This window comes from Petaurus breviceps, unplaced genomic scaffold (genome assembly GCF_028583685.1).
Source record: "Petaurus breviceps papuanus isolate PSGF00001 unplaced genomic scaffold, PetGlider_PUasm1.0 118, whole genome shotgun sequence".
NCBI classification, from domain to species: Eukaryota; Metazoa; Chordata; class Mammalia; order Diprotodontia; family Petauridae; genus Petaurus; species Petaurus breviceps.
Window position 1 is genome coordinate 6994375 of NW_027185616.1, and position 21578 is coordinate 7015952.

Here is a 21578-nt window from a genome sequence, read left to right on the forward strand (position 1 = left end):
GTCTAATGTTGGGTTCTTCTCTTTGCTTTGTTTCCTTTGCCTGTTCATGTTTCCCTTCATTCATTTGACCCCTGGGCTTTTTGCCACAGTAGGATTCTGCTACAGGGGACCTTCATTCCAAACGCTGGGGTTTTCTCAGCTGCCAGAGGTATTAGTTGTGTGCCCTTGCTGAAGCCTGCACATGCTCTGGCAAGCTGGACACACACCCCAGGACCTCCACCCTAGACCGCAATCCAGATCCAAGAATGTTAAAGCAAGAGCGAATACCCCTCAGACTGGTCGTGTGGTCCCCCTACACTCTGCAGGCCAGGAGCTGAAGCTGCCAGGGGCAGCTGTACTGCTCGGGCTCCTCAGCAGCTTCTTGCCCTGGGGGCAAAAGCCTATGCACTACTGGGTCCCAAAGTCTACACTGCACTGACCTCTCACTTTGTCCTTAGCATGTATGTGTTGATAATTCTGGACCACCAGAGCTGCTGGTGATCTGGAGTCCCTCCAGCTGGTGGCTGGTCAGGCCCACCCTGGGGCTAAAACCTCTGGCTCCTGCCGGTGCTGGGCTCAGCTCCCAGAGTGCTGTGTTGGCCAATTCCTGCTGGCCTGCTGGGCTGTCCTCAGTGGGAGGTTATCTTCTCTGTGTCATTTTGTGGGTTCTGTAGCTCCAAAGTTTGTTCAGAGTCCCCTTTTACATGAATTGGGAAGGTAAGAAGCCAGAACCCCATGGAGGACCTGCTTCTACTCCACCATCTTTATTCAGTCATTTTCAGTCATATCCAATGCTCCATAACCCTATTTGGGGCTTCCTTGGCAAAAATACCAGAGTGGTTTTGCCATTACCTTCTCCATCTCACTTTACATATGGGGAAACTGACGTAAACAGGGCTAAGTCACTTGCCCAGGGTCACACAGTTAGTAGGTATCTGAGGCCAGATTTGAAATCAGGAAGGTGAGTTTTTCTGACTCCAGGTCTAGAACTCTATCTACTATGCCACCTAACTTCCCCTTCCATAGCCACAACTTCTTTTAACCAAGCTAATATGTCAATTATATCTCTTATTAAAATAGCTATAAAATAATACATCTTCCAACTATGATCAAACTAGGATGGCAGGCCACTTACAAAACTCAAAAAGTATAAGATCCATCAAGTAAATGATAAGTTTCCTCCTGAGATAGAGAGTATTTTTAATCTCTGAGTCCTATACTTCTACCACCATCTTCACTATGTGAGGTAAAAATAAAAAGCCAAGGGACAGACTCAGTGAGTCAGTAGCCCCTGTGGTCTTTAAGTATCCCTGTGTTTATTGATTAACTTTCCTGATTTTCTGACTTTCCCAATTATCCCCTACCCACAACTTCTTAAGCCAAATTCTAATTCTATTCACCCTCAGAGTCGGGGAAGCCAATGGTTGTCTTGATCTCTTACATAAGGCCCCATTTGCTGTTTCAATATGTTGGATTTATTTAAATAGACATTAAAGGTCTCTTTTTGACATAAAGTTTTTCTTGGGCCCTTTCCACTTCTTAAAGAAAAGTGTTTCAGTTTACAAGCATTTATTAAACACAGGTGTTGTGCTAAATGCTGGAAATACAAAGCAAGGCAAAATCAATCTCTATTCTCAAGGATCTCACAGTCCAATAGGGGAGATAACATGCAAATAATTATGTATAAACAATAAATTGGAGATCATCAAAAGAGGCAAAGCATTTGCTTAAATGGAGATTAGAAAAGGTCTGTATTTTTTTTTTTAATTACAGAAGACAGGGGAGCCAGGAGATGGAGATGAGGAGAGAGAACATTCCAATCATGGAAAATAGCCAGTCAAACTGCTTGGAGTCAGGAGATGTCTTAACATGCTCATGGGACAGCAAGAATGGTAATGTGTCTATATCACAGAGCACATGAAGGGGAATAAAATGTAGGAAGATTGGAAATGTAGGAAGGAACCAGCTCATGAAGAGTTTTAAAAATCTAATAGATTTTTTTTATTCTGGAAGTAATACAAAGCCACTGGAATTTATTAAATAGGGTGGGAGAGGTGGGCTGATGGGTAACATATCTTAAATCTCAGTTTCCTCATGTGTAAAATGAGAATTTGGACTAGAAGATCTCTAAGCACGCTTCCGGTTTTAAAATTCTATGTCAGTCTACTTTGGAAGGCACTGGGACACATTCTAGCAGATTCAAAACTCTGCCTTTTGCCACCCAATATTTGTCTGAAAGGCAAAAGGCTCTGAAATAAATATAGGAATATAAATAAATCACAATGTTAATGGAGTGAATTATGTATAGAAGACAAAAAATGGTACTTTTAAAATAAAACTGGCCAGTCTATTCTATAAGAAAAGTAATTTCTTAATATAAATAATGGATGATTGTCCAGAACACTTTTCCACTCCTCTCTACAAAAGATTTATACTACATATTTATTCAAATTTCCCATCTGTCTGTTATTGGTATTAACTAGAAATTTAAAAGGAATGACTGTACCTATTTCTGGAGTTCTCACTTCCCTAGGAATTCTACCCATTTTTTCATTCTGGAGAGGCACAGAGAGACCAGAATTGAGAACTGGATTTTTTTTAAAGCAAAATGACTAAAATGCCATACCTTTGACTCACAAATCCCTCTGCTACCCCCAAGGAATTCAATGACAAAAAAGAAAGACTCTATATTAACTGATATATTTACAGCAGCACTTTTTTGTAGTAATAAAGAAGAGGAGACAGAGTAGATGCACACTAATTGGGGAAATTGCTAAACTAGTTGTTACATAAATGTAGCTGCATATTACTGTGTTGGAAGAAATAATATAGAAAGTTATAAAATGAATGATATGAACAGAAACAAAAATGAGATAAGTACAACCATGAAAATACTCTACAAACTTGATTAAAACAGTGGAAGAGGAATGAACAACAGCTAAACAATCAAAATGGGATGCTGTAAAATTAGAATGACTGACTAAGCCTGGCCCCCAAGGAAGAGATATGAGGAGGTACTTCCTCCACCCCACCCTTCAACATACCCCCATTGTCTTTGTAGTGGTGGAAGATTTATCATTGGATATGGCAGGTATAGAACAACACAGAATAATACCAAACTTTTTCAATGTGCTGATTAAGTTAGATTTGCTGAACTAACTGACTAACTCTCAGTCTCTCTGTCTCTCTCTTTCTCTGTCTCTGTCTGTCTGTCTCTGTCTGTCTCTCTCTCAAAAGAAGACTGAAGGGGGAGTGGGGAAATATATTTTGGGACATATAGTCGATAAAAAACAAAGATAAAAATAAATGTATTTTGGGGAGAAAGAGTAAATGAACTTCGAATAATTATCATAAACAATCTCAGTGCTAGAGAACAGATGAAGAAACTCATTTGCTAGGGTCACTTCTACACCATGGTGAAGCACCATACTTGAATGGAAGGTTTTTTTTTCCTTCAATAATAACGATTAATCTAATTTTAAAAACCTTATAAAAGTCTCTGTGTGATTTAAACAGCAAACAATTTATTACACAGGTATCCACCGAGGAATCCACTTGTGAGCAGAATTAAAATAAATTGATTCAATATAGATTTTTATTTCACAGGCCTTCTCAGTACCTCTGCCATTAAACTTAGAGGAGCACTCAACTTATTTGCTCTATGGATTCCATTGCTTATTTAATGGTATCACACATTTAATTAAAAGATCTATCTACTTCCCTATATCACCTCTGAGTGCTGAAGCAGATCGGCATCTCATGAGGATGCAGCAAGCATTGTTAGGTGTTTTCAAGTCACAGCAGGATAGTCAAGTTATTATGGGTTCTAATTAGTTCTCCCACAAGCTATAACATCCCTTGTACCTGAATTCCAGTGGCAAAGGATTTTCTTTTGACTTGGTAAATAAATATTAAGGACAAAAGAGGGGAGAAACAGAGAGAGAGACAGACAGACAGACAGAAAGAAAGATACAGAGAAGAAGAGACAGAGGAGAGGAGAGGAAGAGAGAGAGAGAAAGAGTCATTAAATAGTATGCATGTCATATATATATATGTGTGTGTGTATACAAACCTATGTGTGTGTATATATGTATATGTGTGTATAATATACATTCCTTCTGCTTTTTAAAATAATGAGTCTTTAATTCTTTCTTCCTGTATTTTTCTCTTTATATCTCATGACACTGCTGTCATAATGGAGTAATTGTCTTCTCTAATCATTTACTTTCTGTATCCTCTTCATAAATGTCTTGCAAGCCTCAATTCTTAGTCTTCTGTTCTTTTCTTCACACTCAAGGAATTCTCATATGCCTTCAACTGCCATGTTATGCAGGTGTTCACCAGATGTGCACCTCCAGTTCCAGTCTCTTGTCTTCTCTTTAGAGGCTGAGGTCTCCCTCCCTTTCCCTATACCCCCCCAGCACTCTACTTCAGCATTTTGTTCAATGTGTGAGCAGTGGGTAAGTATTGCTGACTAATGACTGCCTTTCTATCAAGACCTCTGCTGATTCATGTAAATGAGGAATAGATACATCAATGGCAAAAAGGAATTTTGCGAGACTAGTAAGATTTTATGAAGAGAGCCAAATGATCCATACACAATGTGACTGCAAACATTGACATTCCTAAAGCTACGAAGTTGATGAGCATACAGCCAGTTCATTTTTTGTGTCGCAAACCTAAAATTCAAAGATGTGGCAGCCTCATTTTCCTCTTTTCTTCCCTTGCACGAACACTTCTGAATAGCCACTTAAAATTTCACAAGCTCTTCCTCTATCCTCATTACATTTCAATTTGATAGGCCCTCAAACAGGTGCTTTCGTGCTCACTTTGAATATGCAGAAATTGCAGCTTAGTGAACAAGGCTAATGATTTGCTCAAGCGTCTAGAGTCAATGTCCAAGGAGGAGATGAGGGACTTTGTTTAGGAAAGAGTTAGATGTATAGATTTGGATAGATTTAAAGGTAAAGAGGAGAGGACTGAAAAGGACTTTTGTGTTCACTGAGTCCTATTCTCTTGTTTCATAGATGAGAGAAATGAAATCAAGAAAGGGAAAGTGATTTGGCCAAGGTCACATAGTTAGTTAATGATGGAAATCTAACTACAGTCATAGCCATGTGACACAATGGATAGAAAACTGTTTTTGGAATCAGAAGATCTGAGTTTAAATCCTGCCTCAGACACTTTCTAGATGTGTGACTCAGAAGGTTACTTACCATTTCTCAGTCTTACCTCATCTGTAAAATAGGGACACTAATAGCATCTATTGGCTGTTGTGAGGATCAAAGGAGATAATGATTATAAAGCATTTAGCACAGTGCTTGGGTCAAAGTAAGTGCTAAATAAATGTTAGCTCTTATTGTTTTTGTTACAACCTGAATCTCTTTTTTTCCCTAGTCTGACGGGTGGTTTGTTTTGTTTTCACTATGGACAATGCCATCTAAGGAGTAAAATGTCATCATTTCACCTGTAGTGGATATTCTATTTACTAATGCTCATGAAGCATCATCACTGAACAGCTTATATAGATCTCACGAACTACTTGGAAAGTCAGGTGGTCCATTGGTTAGAGCACTGGCCTGGAGTCCGGAAGATTTGGATTCAAATCTTGCCTTAGACCCTAATTAGCTGTATGACCATGGGTAAATCAGAACCTTTTTTAAGTATCAGTTTCTTCATCTGTAAAATAAGGATACTAGCACCTACTTCACAGGGTCGTTGTGAGGATTAAATGAAATAACGTATGTGTGTGTGTGTGTGTGTGTGTGCTTTACAGACCTTAGAATCCTTTATAAATATTGCATTGAATTATTATTACTCTATTTGGAAACTCACTTTAAATGAAGGGGGTGAGGGGAAGGATGGTGTGCATTTGTCCTAGAAGACCTCATTTCAGGGGATCTTCCTATCCAGGTAAAACTTTACAACAGTATTGTCTATGGCAGGTCCAGGTAGATATGCAGCATTGGTATAACTTACTATATTATATTTATTATATTATATATATTATATTGTATAACTTCATTACATTCATCTTGCAGCAGCAGAACCTGTCATCTTATTGGATTAAGTCATACAGAAACAATCAGTGACACAACACTTCTACTGGAGATCACCTACCTTTTTATCACTTAGGCCAGTCACCTGGTCAACAAATTCCTCTTGGATCATGAAGGCAGCCAGGTTGGCAGTGTAACTGGCCAGGAATATGACCGCAAAGAAGGCCCAAACAGACACCATGATTTTGCTGGTGGTCCCTTTCGGGTTCTGAACAGGCACAGAATTATTGAAGACCAGGCCCCAGAGCAACCATACAGCTTTTCCAATAGTAAAAGAAGGCCCGTGGGGAGCTGAAAATTATTTGGAAAAAGAAAGCACATCATGGGTATCTTTCAAAATTTTGTAGGAAAATTATGGGTCAACCTTTCTGCTAATGACAATACTGTACTAACAAGTGACATTAAAGCAGAGATTCTTTCCCTAGGTCCATGGATAGATTTCAGGAACTCATGAAATTGAACAGAAAAAAAGCAATTATGTTTTCATAAACGTTTCATTGCAATTTAGCATTTCTTTCAATTATTAAAAAAAATTTTAAGAGTTTCATAAGCCTTACTAGACTGCTGGAGCTCTCCATCATAAACACACGCACACACACACCAAACACAAAACTAAAAATCTCTATATTAAAGATTAACAATGGAGCCAGCATCTGGAATCCATTTACCAATCTACTATAGTTACTACTTTGTAAAAGGCTCTGTGTTGGGTACTTATGAAGCAGGGTTTTGGGGTGGGAGAATGCAAAGACATGGTTCTTGACCTTAAGAAACTAATAGACTGAAGAATTTTTTATAAACATAAACAGCTATAATAACAAGTAAAATGTGCTATCTCCATAGAATATAAGATCCTTGAGGGCATTTTCCACCCCTTCAATACCTGATTTCAGCACATTTCCTGACAGTGTTGAATGAAATGCTGATTAACAGGTGTCTAAGACAGGTGCGAATAAAATTTCGTAAAAACTCAAAGGAAGAAGAGATTAGTGTTCAATGGCAGAATGAGGGGAGTTTTAATTAAGGATATAGAAGTCAAAGTAGGCCTTGAAGGATAGATAGGATCTCTGCTGTCAGATATATATGACCAAAGTTATTCTAGTTTCGGGGAATTTTGTGAGTAAGGGCATTGAGTAAGGAATCTATGGGATGGGCAAGTGGACCTTAACTGGTTAGATTATAAAGCATATGAAGGGTAATAATGAGGCACAAGGCTAGAATATGGGTTGGATAGAAATTGTAAAGGACCCCTAATGCCACACTAGAGAACTTCTGTTTTAATCTGTAGGCAATGGAAAGCAACTGAAGATTTCTAAGTAGGAAGTGACAGTATTGGGGTTGTACAACAGGAAGGATAATCTGAATGAGGGAGGGGCTGAAAGGAGATATATAGTTTACTAGTTTAATGTTATACGGCAGGTGGGAAGAAATAGGTCTCCTGCCTTAATTATAGACTACACGTGTATTGCATTCCCTACTCTTAAAAATAATATTCTTCATACATTTCTATTATAGTAGATTTTGCCCTTCTCTCTATGCAATGTAAATGGAAATTGGGTATGTAACATGCAGGATTGAATGGGAAGCAATGTTATGACCTGTTTTAATGATGGATTTAATTTTCATTTTAAGGAACCAATCTTCTTAATAAACTCAAGAGCTCCTTACAAAAATCTTTCTGAGAAGCTGCTTCATTATTCATCTAACACACTTTCATATAAGCTTCATGAAATTCAGCTAGGCCAATATTTGGCATGTTAATCCAAGTATTCCTGGCTATTTCCATCCATCAGACTCAAATATAGAGTGCACATGATGAAGGAATTAAATGATGGTAAAATGCTTTCCAAATGGGGACATTAAAAAACAGAGCGAGAGAAGTCAGTTCTCACACCACACAGTTAGAATTCATTTCAAAAGTGAATCATGAAGAAAGAAGTCACACATCACACAACTTTTTGTCTTTCAATCCTGATCTGTCTGGTAACTTCATGTTCTTTTTAAGAGACTAAAATGTTGCCTACCAAAAGATCTAAGTACAAATAGACAAAACCGTCTATCAAAAAATATTGGGAAGATAATCTATAAGTTATAAAAAGTACATTTTAATTCTTTGTCCATTTTGTATGAAAATCAATTTGTTTTTGTTTCACAAAAAGAAAATAATATTTTTAATGAAAGGTTAGTCTTAATGTTATTTAAGTAATTTCATGTTTGTAGATATTAATGTATATATGTATATAAATGCAACTAGGTCACAATTAGTAGAAATAATCTCTGATATGGCTACATATATTTGAATCTGCACAACTCAAATTTGTAATTATGTGAACTATGGTAATTAGTTTAAGCCCAATTGAAATATGCAGTGTGAATTCAAATAACACGACTTCAGGAAACTAATTATTTGCACTATTTGGTACGTCTCTCCATATATATTAATATCAGCACTGATACATATGTAGATATATGCATATAGACACATATTAACACACATATTACAGTGTATCATTATATACATATACATATATACAATATGTTTGTGAATATATGTATGTATGTCTGTGTGTATATCTCCTCTGTTCCTTCAAAATTATAGAATTGTAATTCCTGCTTCTGGGGAGGCTGTGAATTGATTGAACTCAAGAGATCTGAGCTACAGTAGGGCCATAGATGACCAGGTCTGCACTAAGTATGGAACCAATATAGGGAGCCTCTAGGATCAGACTGTCTAATGAGGAGAAAAATAGCCAAGACTAGAATCAAAGCAGGTCAAAGTTTCTGTGCCAATCAGCAGTGAGAATGGGCCTATGAATGACAACTACATTGTTTGCTTGGGAGAGACAGAGAGATCTAGTTTTCATAAAGACCAAAACAAAGAAAAAGTGATAAAAAATATTATGCAGCTATTAGATCAATGCTTCTTCTTTTTTTTTTTTAAAGCAAACGGGGTTCAGTAATTTGCTCAAGGTTACATGGCCAGTTATTTCTGGGTGTGGTGCTGAGTATCTGAGCCCAGATTTGATCCAGGTTACCTGGCACTGGAGCCGGTGCTCTTACTCGCTGAGCCACCTGGCTGACCCTAAGCAATTGGGGTTAAGTAACTTGCTCAAGGTTACACGGCCAGGTGTTTCTGGGTGGGTGCTAAGTGTCTGAGCCTGGGATTCGATCTCCAGCTAATCCCAACACTGGAGCCGGTGCTCTTACTCGCTGTGCTACCTGGCCACCCCCAGATCAATGCTTCTTGAATACTAAATGGACCAGGTGTGTTAATCAATGCAAAAAAATCATATTATAATTTTACTCAAAAATAAAAAAAAATTTGTTATACTATTTCTATTTTGTTTGACTTATGGATTAAAAAATACAGTGACAATTGATGCAGCTTGGTTCTTTGAGGTATTTTTAAATTCCAGTCTTTCTCTAGGCACCCAAAATTACTTTTTATGTAGAATGTCATTGAAAAATCTAACCTGATATTTAAAATATATTTTAACTATCAAAAGCCTTTTCAAACAAACTGAAAAGATTGAATGATTCCAATCTAATAACCACTGACAACACACTAGAATGATCTCACCATGCTCCATTTTCTTTTTTGCCTTTATAGATACAAGGTGACTCATAGAGCTGGTCATCCTATGATATTAAAAACAACATAACCAAACCAGCAAATGCCACACTTACAATATTCTACAGAGATGGAAGGAAATGTGTTGTCTAAAAAGAAAAAAAAAAGTTTGCTAAAGGCTAATGAAACAGCACCATCATCAAATAGTGTTCATTAAGCACCCTACATTCCATTTTAATCCCATGTACAAAGCTCAGCAAAAGAAAAGTGAGAAATGAATGCTGAATATGTGGTTTACCTTTGAATATGAATGCTTACCTTTGCCTCTGGCTAAGCTCCTGTTATAGCCAACTGGACTGAAGTATTCAAATATGAAAACTGCCATGGCAGACACAATGAGGAGCATCACGAACATCATCACCCACACAGAAGCACTAAAAGGCTCTGTAGCAAAAGAGAACCAAAGAACAAAAGCCCAGATTGTTATACTAGAATTCTAGGTGGTTCATGTCAACCTAGACCAGCAACTAAGAGAGAGACAGAGGGAGAGAGAGAGAGAGAGAGAGAGAGAGAGAGAGAGAGAGAGAGAGAGAATTGGAATGACCTGTTTCACTTGAAATCTCACCTTATTAAATCTACTCCTCATCTCTAGAAACTCTTATATTTGAACTATCTGAGAAAGAAAAAAAAATCTATGCTGTTACATTTTTAACATTTTTCTGTGGCTGAATAAAGATTGATTTAAATGCAGATGAATGGAGCCCATTATGCATATACCATTTGCACTACAATTCAAGAGAGAAATCTCATATATTTGGTATACAGATTGTGTAGATGCCTAACTGAATGGCACTTTCCCTTAAAAATGCTTTCATCTATATATTTCTAAGTTATGCAAGAACAAAACTGTTGGGTGGGTAACTATTTTAGCTCAAAAGGATGAAAAATAAAGAGAAGCCTAAATACAATCATGCTCTGGAATACAATGAGATACTATAGATAAAGAAAAATGAAAACTTGTCTTTAACTTGGTTGAGTATATGAAAACCAATTGTATAAAATTTTGCTGTCAGCAGCATGGAGAAACCTGAAATCATTGAAAACTTGTTCTACCAGGGTCCATATTTGAGAACTCAATGAAAATAATTTAGTCACTTTGTCTTACATTCTCTCTCTCTCTCTCTCTCTCTCTCTCTCTCTCTCTCTCTCTCTCTGTATATATATATATATATATATGTGTGTGTGTGTGTGTGTGAATAAATATACATATATGCATATGTTTGTGTGTATCTGTATGTATCTATACATACCTAATAGAAAATTTGTAGTGTGTGTGTGTACATGTGTGTGTCCTTGGTGTTTCTTCTTCTTCACCAGCAAGCATTGTTTTGTTCATTATTATATTTGGATACCCAGAGACTAAGGTCTAAGACATTAAGTAATTAATTATTGCTTGTTGATCGATTTATAGATCATAAAACCAACCATTATAAGCAAATATTTTCTGTTGAAGAAGGAGAAAGAAGAAAAAAGGTGGGGGGAAGTGAGGAGGAACATCAGCAAAATCATTAATTATCTTGGATCTTTTCCATTTGATCATAGCCATAATATCATAAAGAAAATGTATGATTTGCTAGCAGGTTAACATTTCATGAAACTCAGTGAAAACCATATATAGCTAAAGGTTATTCCTAAACCCAATTTAGGGAATGCAGTATGCAACAAGTTAATAACAAGCCTACAGTATTTCAAAGGGCATTGGCTGGTTTGAGGTCCCAAGGAGGGATGCTAGATTAGGCTTTGTGCATGAATGGGAAATCAGAGCTAAAACAACAGGTTGGAAAACTTCAAGTAGCAAAGGAAAATCTCCATGAGCCCTATGAGGCTGCAACTGAAATTTGTCTTCGTTAAGGCTAATGAGTGAAAAGGGCAGCAGAGAGCAATGCAGTTAGCTTCAGCAATAAACAATATTATATTCCTGAAACCATAACAATTTGGTCAGAAGTATTAGGCAAGAAGAAGCAAAAATATAATTAGGAGTTTAAAAAATGCTTAGAATTTGAGACTGGAGAAATGGAAGTAAATCTCTAAGATTTCCCAGTGACATGATAGAACTTTGGGGAAGAGAAATGCCCTTGGGACACAGTAAAGTAAGAATTTATTCAGTTAGGTGTGTATTCCAGGGTCCCAAAAGGACTAGAATGTCTCCTGGTGAAAAAGAAAACCAAACAAATAAATAAAACCCTTCCTTGTAGTCCCAATTCTCCCTATATGTCCTCCACATGGTAAAACAATAAACTTTTTGTAGATCTGTAGGAAAGAACACTATGCTCTCAACCACCTCCACCCATTTTCAGGGGGGGTTATCTATAACCTTGCATCAGAGAAAGGAAGAGAGGAGATTAATTTGCTCTAAGTCCCAAATTCCTCCATCTTCTTTCCTATTCATCGTTACTCATGGGGTTACCCCATCTCAATATCCCTGTTACATATGTCACTCTTGTGTCTCTTCCACAGATTGAAGAATCAGGCTAAATCCTCATTTGCTCATCTAGAAACATCTCTCAACAAAAATTATCCATTTTTAAGAAATAGGATTTGACACTTGAATTGTGAGGATCCACAGAAGGCAAAAGAAAGCTAAAGCGGTTTGGATAAAGTTATGACACCACAAGCTGGGGGTGGTGGTTGTCTTGCAGAACCAAAAAAAAAAATGTTAAGAAAATGGTTTAAAAAATCATGTGTCTTGACCCACTTGCTTGTGGGACAAAATAGGCTGTGTTCAGAGTTACAGCCCAGAAAGAACGCTGAAAGTATTACTGATGAGAGACCTGAAATTATCCTCTATTGGTCTAGAAGTGGAATCATACCTCTAAACTCTCCTAATACAAGAAAGAAATTCAGTCCCTGGTAAACACTTTAACCCATTATTGCTGGAACCTGGGGATAAAAATGGAAATGTCACCAGAGAAGCCAACCCAGTATTTCAGGAACCTTTGGTTAAAATTTTCTGGTGAAGTGAGTGACTTTATCTGTGAAGATTTAGAAAGTGAATAATAAAGGAAATTTTTTTTAGTGGGAATGGGTAGAACAGAGAAAATAATGAGGAGCAACATAATCAGATTCTAAATGATTAGGTTCTTCCAGAAGACTGCACCAGTGAATGGGAAAATAAAAGTCTGACACAGTTCATTACAAGATTCAAAACCTAGAGATAATGACCCTTAATAAGGACAGTACATAGCAAGTGGAAGAAGGATGCAATTTACTGACCAGAAAAATAAAATTAGGTATGTAATGTAAAAAAAGCCTAAAGGGAAATATGCTTTTAGATTTTTTAAGATATAAAATTAAAAGGTAAAAAGAATTTTTTTGTTAAATTTGATCAAATGTCCAAAGTCAGAATTTTGGTCATATTTCTCTTGGTGATGTATTACCACTCCTGGAAGGTTAATAAATAGGGCAAGAAGGTTGATCCCAGGTTCAAAACTGTTGATTCTTCTCTATAAGAAAAGCCAACTGAGATTTATTTCACTTCTCACTTGAGGAAAGTGAATTTCAATAAGCAGGGACTGAAAAGTTCTCTCTTGTTGGCTATGAGAATAGAAGAAAACCAGTGGATAACTTAGCAAGAGGGAACAGAGGACCTACATCTAAATGCTGCCTCTGAGGCTTATTACCTCTCTGACTTCAGGCAAGTCACTTTATCATTCTTGGTCTCACTTTCCCTATCTACAGAATAAGTGTTGAGCTAGATAGCCATAGTGACCCATTCCATCTCTACTTCTATAATCTTAGTATTCTATGATCTGATAATCCAATAAACCTGCAAAAAGTACTCATTTACTTGAGTGTCCTGTTTGGGCTTCTCAGACCCTGGTCCATCTTTTGGAATTCAAACTTCCTTCCAAATTTTGATGAAAACTTAGAATAATAAATAGGGATCATTAAAAAACAAAACAATAAAATCATTCTCCTTTCATCATTGATTCCATAATGACTTGGTCTGGAGACTTGTTTTCAGTATTGTTCTATTTTCACAGAAGAAACAAGTCCTCTCATTTAACTCAGAGAAATCTTTCTACACTTTAAAATTCAGGAGAAAGAAACGATGAGGGTGACTGGGCATTTCTCAAGGTCTGTCTTCCACAGAGAGAGATTATGGAATTGGTATAATGAGTATTGAGTGAAATCCAGTAACTGGAATAGATTTCAAAAGCTTAATAGATTACGGAAAATGAAAAAAGTAATTCCTTGGGTTTCCATGAGGAAAGTAGCACTTGTAATTCTGCTAGTCAACATTTCACTCAGAAAAGGAAGCAGCTTATGCCTTGCCTAAAGCTAATGCCTTGTATAAGTGAAGTAAGTAAATGGGAAGTATTTGAAGAGAGGCAATGATGTGTAATAGGAAGTGGACTATGTTTGGAATCACAAATTTGGGTTTGAATCTCAGTCTTGTTTATGTGATTCTTAGCAATTAGCTTTGATGGCCATCAGTTCCTTCATCTATTAAATAAGGAGAGTTGGAATAACTGACCTCTGAAGGGAATTTGGGGTAGAACACTGGACTTGGAGCCAGGACGACCTGGCTTTGAACCCTTTCTCAGATACTTGGGACCTGTGTGTTCCAGGACAAGTCACCTAACTTTTATCTGCCTCGGTTTTTCTCATTTGTAAAATGAGAATAATAATAACTATTTTATATTGGGTTTGTGAGGATCAAAAGATAATATACTATGTTGTTTTTGTCCTTCATTTTTGAAGTGAGTTGATCACATGGCAAGTAATGTCTTGATTTGTGGGTGAATTGGATTTAAGTGAGGCAGTTACACAAAGTTGTCAACCTCATTGTTTCTTAGAGAGTCATCAAAGTCCAGTGGCAAGACAAAAGTCAGGACAACAGGCAATGAACCAGGATGCAGTGGATGACCTTAGCATTTTCAATGTCTGACCAAGCTCTAAGTATACCACACAGCCTGCTTCAGCTGCCTTCATGGCTGTTGGAACAAATTGTTCTCATCCACCTGTTGCACTGGGGGAAGCCTTATCATGCTTGGTGTAAACATCCTGTTAACTCATCAATGGGTTGGAGTCTCATTGGTTGCCCTCAACCTGGTTTAAACTGTCTGCCAAGAGGATTTACCAGGGTGTGGTACATGCTAAAGATTTGTGGATGCATTGGGCAGAGTTGAATGCCAGGTAGACACACCAAACCTGGATGAGCAGCCATGAAAAGGATTATATTTGTTAACACATAATATACAATGTATAGACAAACTTGCAAACCTTGTAAATTACTCTCTCTATATATGTGTGTATATGCATATTATATATATATATATGTTTATTGTTTTTATCATTTTAATCAGTATTATTAGCATGGTGAATCCTGTAGTTCTTTCCAGTTTTACTCAAATTGTTGAATGAAAAGTACTTTGCCTAATGTTAGTAAACTGCCAAAAACTAACAGTCCCTTTTCCCCAATATTCCCCAATCTCAAACATGTGCTAAAAATCCTGATTCTAATAAATCTTGAATGGTTGCTAAACTTCTTTTTCATCTCTTTCAGTCTAATTTGATTATTTGTGTCTCTGTTTTCTGCCAAAAGGCTAAATAAGCATCACATTGATAGCCTTCATTTAGCAAATCAAGGGAAGAGTCTTTCTACTTTTTTTTTTAAAGTCAGGCAATTAGGAGGAACAGTCCATTCTGTGTCATATCAGGTCCTGGGAATGCAACATGGCCTTAAGGTTCCCTCAGTCTTCTCTCAGGCTAGTTCCACTTAGCAAACCATTTAAGATAACATCTTGCTAAAATACCGCATTTTCTTTGGCCCTATAGCAAAAAATGATCAGCTATAACTTATATGACTTTGGCTATTCCAGACAAAAACATTAGCTCGGACCCACAGACCCACTGCCTACAAAATAAAGGAATAGAAATTATGTATGTGCCTTGCTTCCATGCCACCCCCACTGAAAAAAAAACCTTTAAACTTATGAAACAAAAAACAGAGGAAGATGATATTTCACGTTATAAAACAATCTTTTTTCTTTATAAGAGCACAAGACTTAAAATATCTGGTTCTCTTACACATTGAAAATATAGCTCAATTTACACATTTTTAGAGTATACCTCTTCGTAAAAGCAAGGAACACATGGACAGTGCTAGAACTCAAATTATCCTTTTGTGATATATTCTGCATGAGAAAGAAATAATCTCTATCATACTTGTAAATGTGAAGCGGAGATGCAAGGACATGAGAATATTTTATTGGTTGCTACAAATAAATGGGGGGGGTGCAGAGGGGGAGGATCTCTTCTATAATGCTTCTGTAAAGCAATACTGTACCCTACCATAAACTCACAAGGTCATTGTCTGAATGTATAACTATATCTCTTAACCAGTAGAGTAAGATTGAAAAAAAAAAAAGATTACCATGTAACTGAAGTAATAGAAACAAAGTATTGGTATTATCCAGACAGCATAAAAGATGCTTTTATTTTTGCTGTACACACATGATCACAGAGATCTATACCCTGAGATATATGTCAATTGCTCCCAATCCCTAAAAATCAAAACAATCTATCAAAGATTCTCTTCTGATGGTCATAGTTCCAAAGCATTATTTCAAAAAAGTAGGATCCATACCCAGAAAGGCAGAAGGAGACACTGTGCCGTTACTCCGGGAAACCATGACACTGATTCCTGTCTCCACAAAGGGAACTGAAAAGTCCACCACTTCTGAGCGTTCCTCGTTAATTGTGAGAGACCCCACTGCCATGACTGCTCGATGGTACACCACCTAGAACCAGGGCAAGAAAAAGGAGAGTGTCTCACTAGCTCAGTGGGGAGTCCTTATTTTTTACTGTCTTGAATTTCAAATCTCAAACCTTCCCTTATGGGATCTTTCACCTAACCTCACTTACTTCCCCAATCATTCCATTCCACACGTTATTGACTTTCTTCCCATGCTTCCCATTGGTCACCAGGTAGAGGTCATAGGTGAACTTCACAGTACGAGACAGCTTCTTCAGGATGTCAATACAAAAGCCCTTGCAGCATTTCTTTACATTGGTCCCCTCATTAGTTGAATTGCTATTAAAATAAAAAGAATTCAAATCAATTCAACCAACATTTATTAAATTTCTAATGCCTCTTTCACAGGGCTATTGTGAAGAAAGTGTTTTGTGGGCCTTAAAAGTATTATTATAAATGTATTAGAATTATGATATTTGCAATGTGCGATGCTATGAGGGTTCAAATACTGGTAAGACCCAGTTTTTCCTTCCTGTCCTTTCAGAACTTATAGCTTTCTGTAAGGAAAAAGAGCTTAAGGGAAGAGTAGGGGAAATATGCACATACACAACACATAAAGTGTAATGAAAGGAAAGGAGATACCTAAATAAAGTGAACCTGGAAATCTTAAGGAGAGAGAGAATACTTTGAACTTGAGGGATAAAGGAAGGCTTCAAGGCCTAGAAAACACATTAGTCTTGAAAGAAGAAAAGGATTCTAAGAGGGTAATGAGGAGGGAATGTATTCCAGGCAGGATTTTAATACCAACCTTCAATTTCATTGGTCTAAGGAATTCTGAGGGTAGAATTTTCCTCCATTGATATAGATTAGTAACTATCTGCAGCTTTACTTTTAGAGCAGGGGCTCAAAACCTGAGGTCTGTGAACTGATTTTTTTTTTAACATTTCAATAAACATATTTCAATATTATTGTTTTCCTTTGCAATACTATATATTCTCTTTTATTAATTGAAAATCATTGTCCTTAGGAGTCTGTAGGATTCACCAAAATATCATAGTGGTCCATGACCCATTAAAAAAGTTAAAGAACCTTGGAGAGTTGCCTGGGTCACTCAGACATTAAGTAACTTGACCTCAGTCACAATATTAATATGTGTTAGAAGTAGGAATTGAACACAAATGCTTTTGACTCTAATGTGATTCTTTTATCTACTACATTATGCTGCCTTTACTCCAGGCATAATATCACTTAAAATGCTATTTGTTTAAATGCTATGTATGTAAATACAGTAGGAAAAAACACTAAGAAAGAACAGAGGATATAGAGTCCTCAGGCATAGTGGGAACATGTGTCACTGACATGGTCAAAGAAATTGGTATGAAACTGTCTGCATGTTTTAGAGAGGAAGTATGGTCTAGTCATAATGGACTGAGGCTGAAACTCAGAAGAACTTGATGCCCATCCTAACTTTCCTATTATTGGCATGATCTTTCCATGCCTCAGTTTCTTCATTTGTCAAATTGGAATTTAAAAACATGTCTACTTATTTCAAGGGTTATTGCATGGATCAAAGTGATGGCAAAAGTCAAATAAGGTAAAAAAAAAAAACTAGCCATGTGACCTTGGGCCAGTCACTTAACCCCAACTGCCCTCCAAAAAAAAGTAAAAAAAAGGTCAAATAAGTTAAAAGCAAGAGATTGCAAAGATACTATTATCTTACATGTGGAATCTTTATCTTTATCAGACATGGGACTTTGCATCAGTTACCCCACTTTATTTATTTGACCAAAGCGTACTCAAAAGGTTCACCCTAGGACTAGAAGTCTTGAGAGAAAAACCCACCTGGCCAATCCATCACAGTCCCAGGGTCTCAGATTCTTGATTGCTGAGGACTAGCTTACATTATACAACAAAATGACTCTCTCCCATTTACTGAGAAGGAATCAATACAACATATATTCCATTAGCTCAATTCTACCTCTGCAAAAGCAGAAGCATTTTTTTTAATAAGATGCATTTTTGGAAATACTATTGCTTCCAAAAGTCTTTATTGCTGTACTAGGTACTACATGCTTCCAATGCCATTCTCTATTCCTCCAAATGAAGAATTCTTAAAATTTAATAAAAAATTGCCTTGAGAAGCAATGCCAATCAATTTGTCCCAATTAAAGGTGATGTAAAGCAAGAAAGGATGGGGGCAGCCAGGTAGCACAGCGAGTAAGAGCACCAGCTCCAGTTTTGGGATGACCTGGAGATGGAATCCCGGGTTCAATCACTTAGCACCACACCCAGAAATAACTGGCCGTGTAACCTTGAGCAAGTTACTTAACCCCAATTGCTTAAGGTTGGCCAGGTAGCACAGCGAGTAAGAGCACCGGCTCCAGTGTCGGGATGACCTGGGGATCGAATCCCGGACTCAGACACTAGCATCACCCCCAGAAACACCTGGCCGTGTAAACTTGAGCAAGTTACTTAACCCTGATTGCTTTAAAAAAAAAAGAAAGAAAGAAAGGATGTTGGATGTAACTAAAATCATCTCTCTCTCTCCCCCTGTTCTTGTAAAAATCTTGGCTGAAAATTTTGACTAATGATAATTCTACCCCTTTCTCCTTCTTGGATAAGACCTATGTTTTATTGGTTTAGGGAAGTCCCTGCAAGGCAACTCCCTCTGCCAAAACAAATGACATTCACTTTGCAACTGAGTGATATCCTCGGGACATGAAGTGACCTGCTTATGGCCAGAAAACCAATATATGCCAAAGGCAGGACTTGAACCTAGATCTTCCTTGTTCATAAGTCAGCTTTCTAATTACTACAAATCACCAATTCTTGCCACAATTCATTAAATTTAAATAGGTTGAAATCTAATTTTTCTCAAGATTCTAAATGGCTATCTTAATAAAAAGTCAATCTCATACTCAGAAACTTTTCTGTCTAGATTATTTCCACCCAAGTTTTTTTTTTCTAATTCTTTTTTTTTATGGAGGGGGGCACAATTGAGATTAAGTGATTTGTCCAGGGTCACACATACAGTAAGGGTCTAAGGTTGGATTTGAACTCAAAGTCCTCCTGCCTCTAGGGCCAGTGCTCAGGGTCACTTTGCCACCTAGCTGCCCCTACCCAAGTCCCTTTTACACAATAATTATGCTATGAACATTATTTTTCCCCAAAGAAAGGAGATGCTTCCTTCTAGAAACATTACATTCTTCTGATTTGGAAGTTGAGAAGATTGAGCCAAATACAAATTGTTATTCACATTCTTTGTCTCTGATCTCTCACAGCATCCTGTGGTTCAGGGAGGCCATAAGTAATGCTGTAACATCTTCATATGTCAAATGTAATTTAACTAGAGTGTAAACTCCCTGAGGTCAATTTAAGAACTTGATTGAAGCACTGGGTTCTGGATCTCCTACTAAGTACCTAGTACAAGACCCTTGGAATGGATCATGATTACTCAAATATTCCCTCAAAATCAACACCATTTTCGATGAACAAATACAAGATTTTATTTTTCTCTTCACAGTTTCCCCCCAGCTGGCTGTTGGGTTCAGCAGTAATCCTGAATCTTTCTAGTCTTATTACATCAATTCTTATAAGACTTTTGCAGTCCATGCTATGTTTAGGGGCACCTACAGGCATTTCTAGTGATTTCCTAAAGGAATTTGTGACATCTCTTCAATTTCTTGCAAATACTATATTTAAAGAAATTTCTCTGCAGTTTTCTGTAATAAAACAGGTATAATAGCTCAGGTAGTTTGTCCTATGTGCCCAAAAATATCTCTCTGGTAGAAATGAAAATAATTGTCAAAAATTCTACAATTTTTGGACATACATCTAGTAAATGTCTGAGGCTAAATTTGAATTCAAAAAGATGAGTCATTCTGACTCCAGTCCCAGTACTCTATCCACTGTACCACCTGACTGCCTAAGGTTAGCTATGGATAAATCATTTAATATCTATGTGTCCAAGGCAGGGGTTCTTAACCTGTGGTCCATGAAGAGTCAATAAGATGACTAACTCTCCAGTTTTATAGATGAGGAAACTGAGGACCTGGTAGCTGAAGTGACTTGAGAAAATACACATGACGGTAAGTGTCAAAGTCAGAATTGGAATCCAAGTTTCCTTATTTCTAGTCTAGTGACAAAGATGAGATTTGAACCCAGATTCTCTGCATTCCAGTGGGGATAACAATAGCACTTACCTCACAGGGTTGTTGTGATGTTAAAATACAATATCTATAAATCTTTTTGTCTACAAATGTCTATAAATCATTAAAGTATTGTGAAAATATAAGTTGTAATTATTTCATCAAACCCCTTCATTTTGCATATAAAAATAATAATGTTCTGACAAAGTGACATGTCCAAAGGCACTGCAGGTTGTACGTATCAGAGATGAAGTTTGAATATAGGTAAATCCATCCATCAATCAATGAGAATTTAACAAGTGCCTAATGAGTGCTAGGGACTGTTCTAGGCATTTGGGATACAAAAAGGAAACAATCTATACATTGATCTTTCTACATTATCACACAGCCTTCTGTCTTTCCTTAAGCTTTTGTTTTGTTTTGTTTTATTCCCAATTGTGTCCTTCTTTCCTATATCTTGGGTATTTACTGGATTGGTATTGTATTAATTTTTCTTTTCCTTTCCCTTGCTTGGCATTGATATATAACTACCATCAGACATTTAGGTTAAGATCATCTAGACACTACTCCTGTGACAGTTTTTGAGTTAATTGGCTTTTAGAAAAATTTAAATCTATAACACTTTCCCCCCTTTATATACAGGAAAAAGACTGCTATTTTTTCAATGAGTATTTCTGATAAAATATTCCCCTTGATCTGGAAATATCTTAGAGAGGAATAAAGTCCTTTAACCAAGCATCAATTTAGGGGCTTCCCCTAAGGGAAAAGCACAGACATAAATGCCCTAATAGACCTTTCATTGCAGGGGACAATGAGGGGAAGAGATCCATCTGTATTGAAGACCTCTTTTTTTGAAATGGATAGAATAATGAGCTTTCCCTGACATTTGGAAATGGGGCAGAGGAAGGGGGGGGGTAGTGGGAAATGGAAGGTCCCAAATTAAGTTTGTAGTAATTACTGAGTAGTCAGTTCAGTGTTAGACATGTAACTGCTTAGAAATCATAATTTAGAAATGAAGGAAGGAAGGAAGGAAGGACGGAAGGAAGGAAGGAAGGAAGGAA

General features: G+C 37.1%; 1 protein-coding gene across 3 annotated transcripts in view; it reads right to left on the reverse strand.

Annotated features, from left to right (window-relative positions):
• GRIN2A (glutamate ionotropic receptor NMDA type subunit 2A) overlaps positions 1–21578 on the reverse strand; it is a 500965-nt gene that overhangs the window by 82690 nt on the left and 396697 nt on the right. For all 3 annotated transcript variants that reach the window (XM_069085705.1, XM_069085697.1, XM_069085690.1), the window contains exons 6-9: positions 16540–16708; positions 16262–16415; positions 9928–10053; positions 6100–6329 (exon numbers count right to left, since the gene is read on the reverse strand). In XM_069085705.1, coding sequence (XP_068941806.1) covers positions 6100–6329; positions 9928–10053; positions 16262–16415; positions 16540–16708 — 679 coding nt within the window. The remainder of the gene's footprint in view (positions 1–6099; positions 6330–9927; positions 10054–16261; positions 16416–16539; positions 16709–21578) is intronic.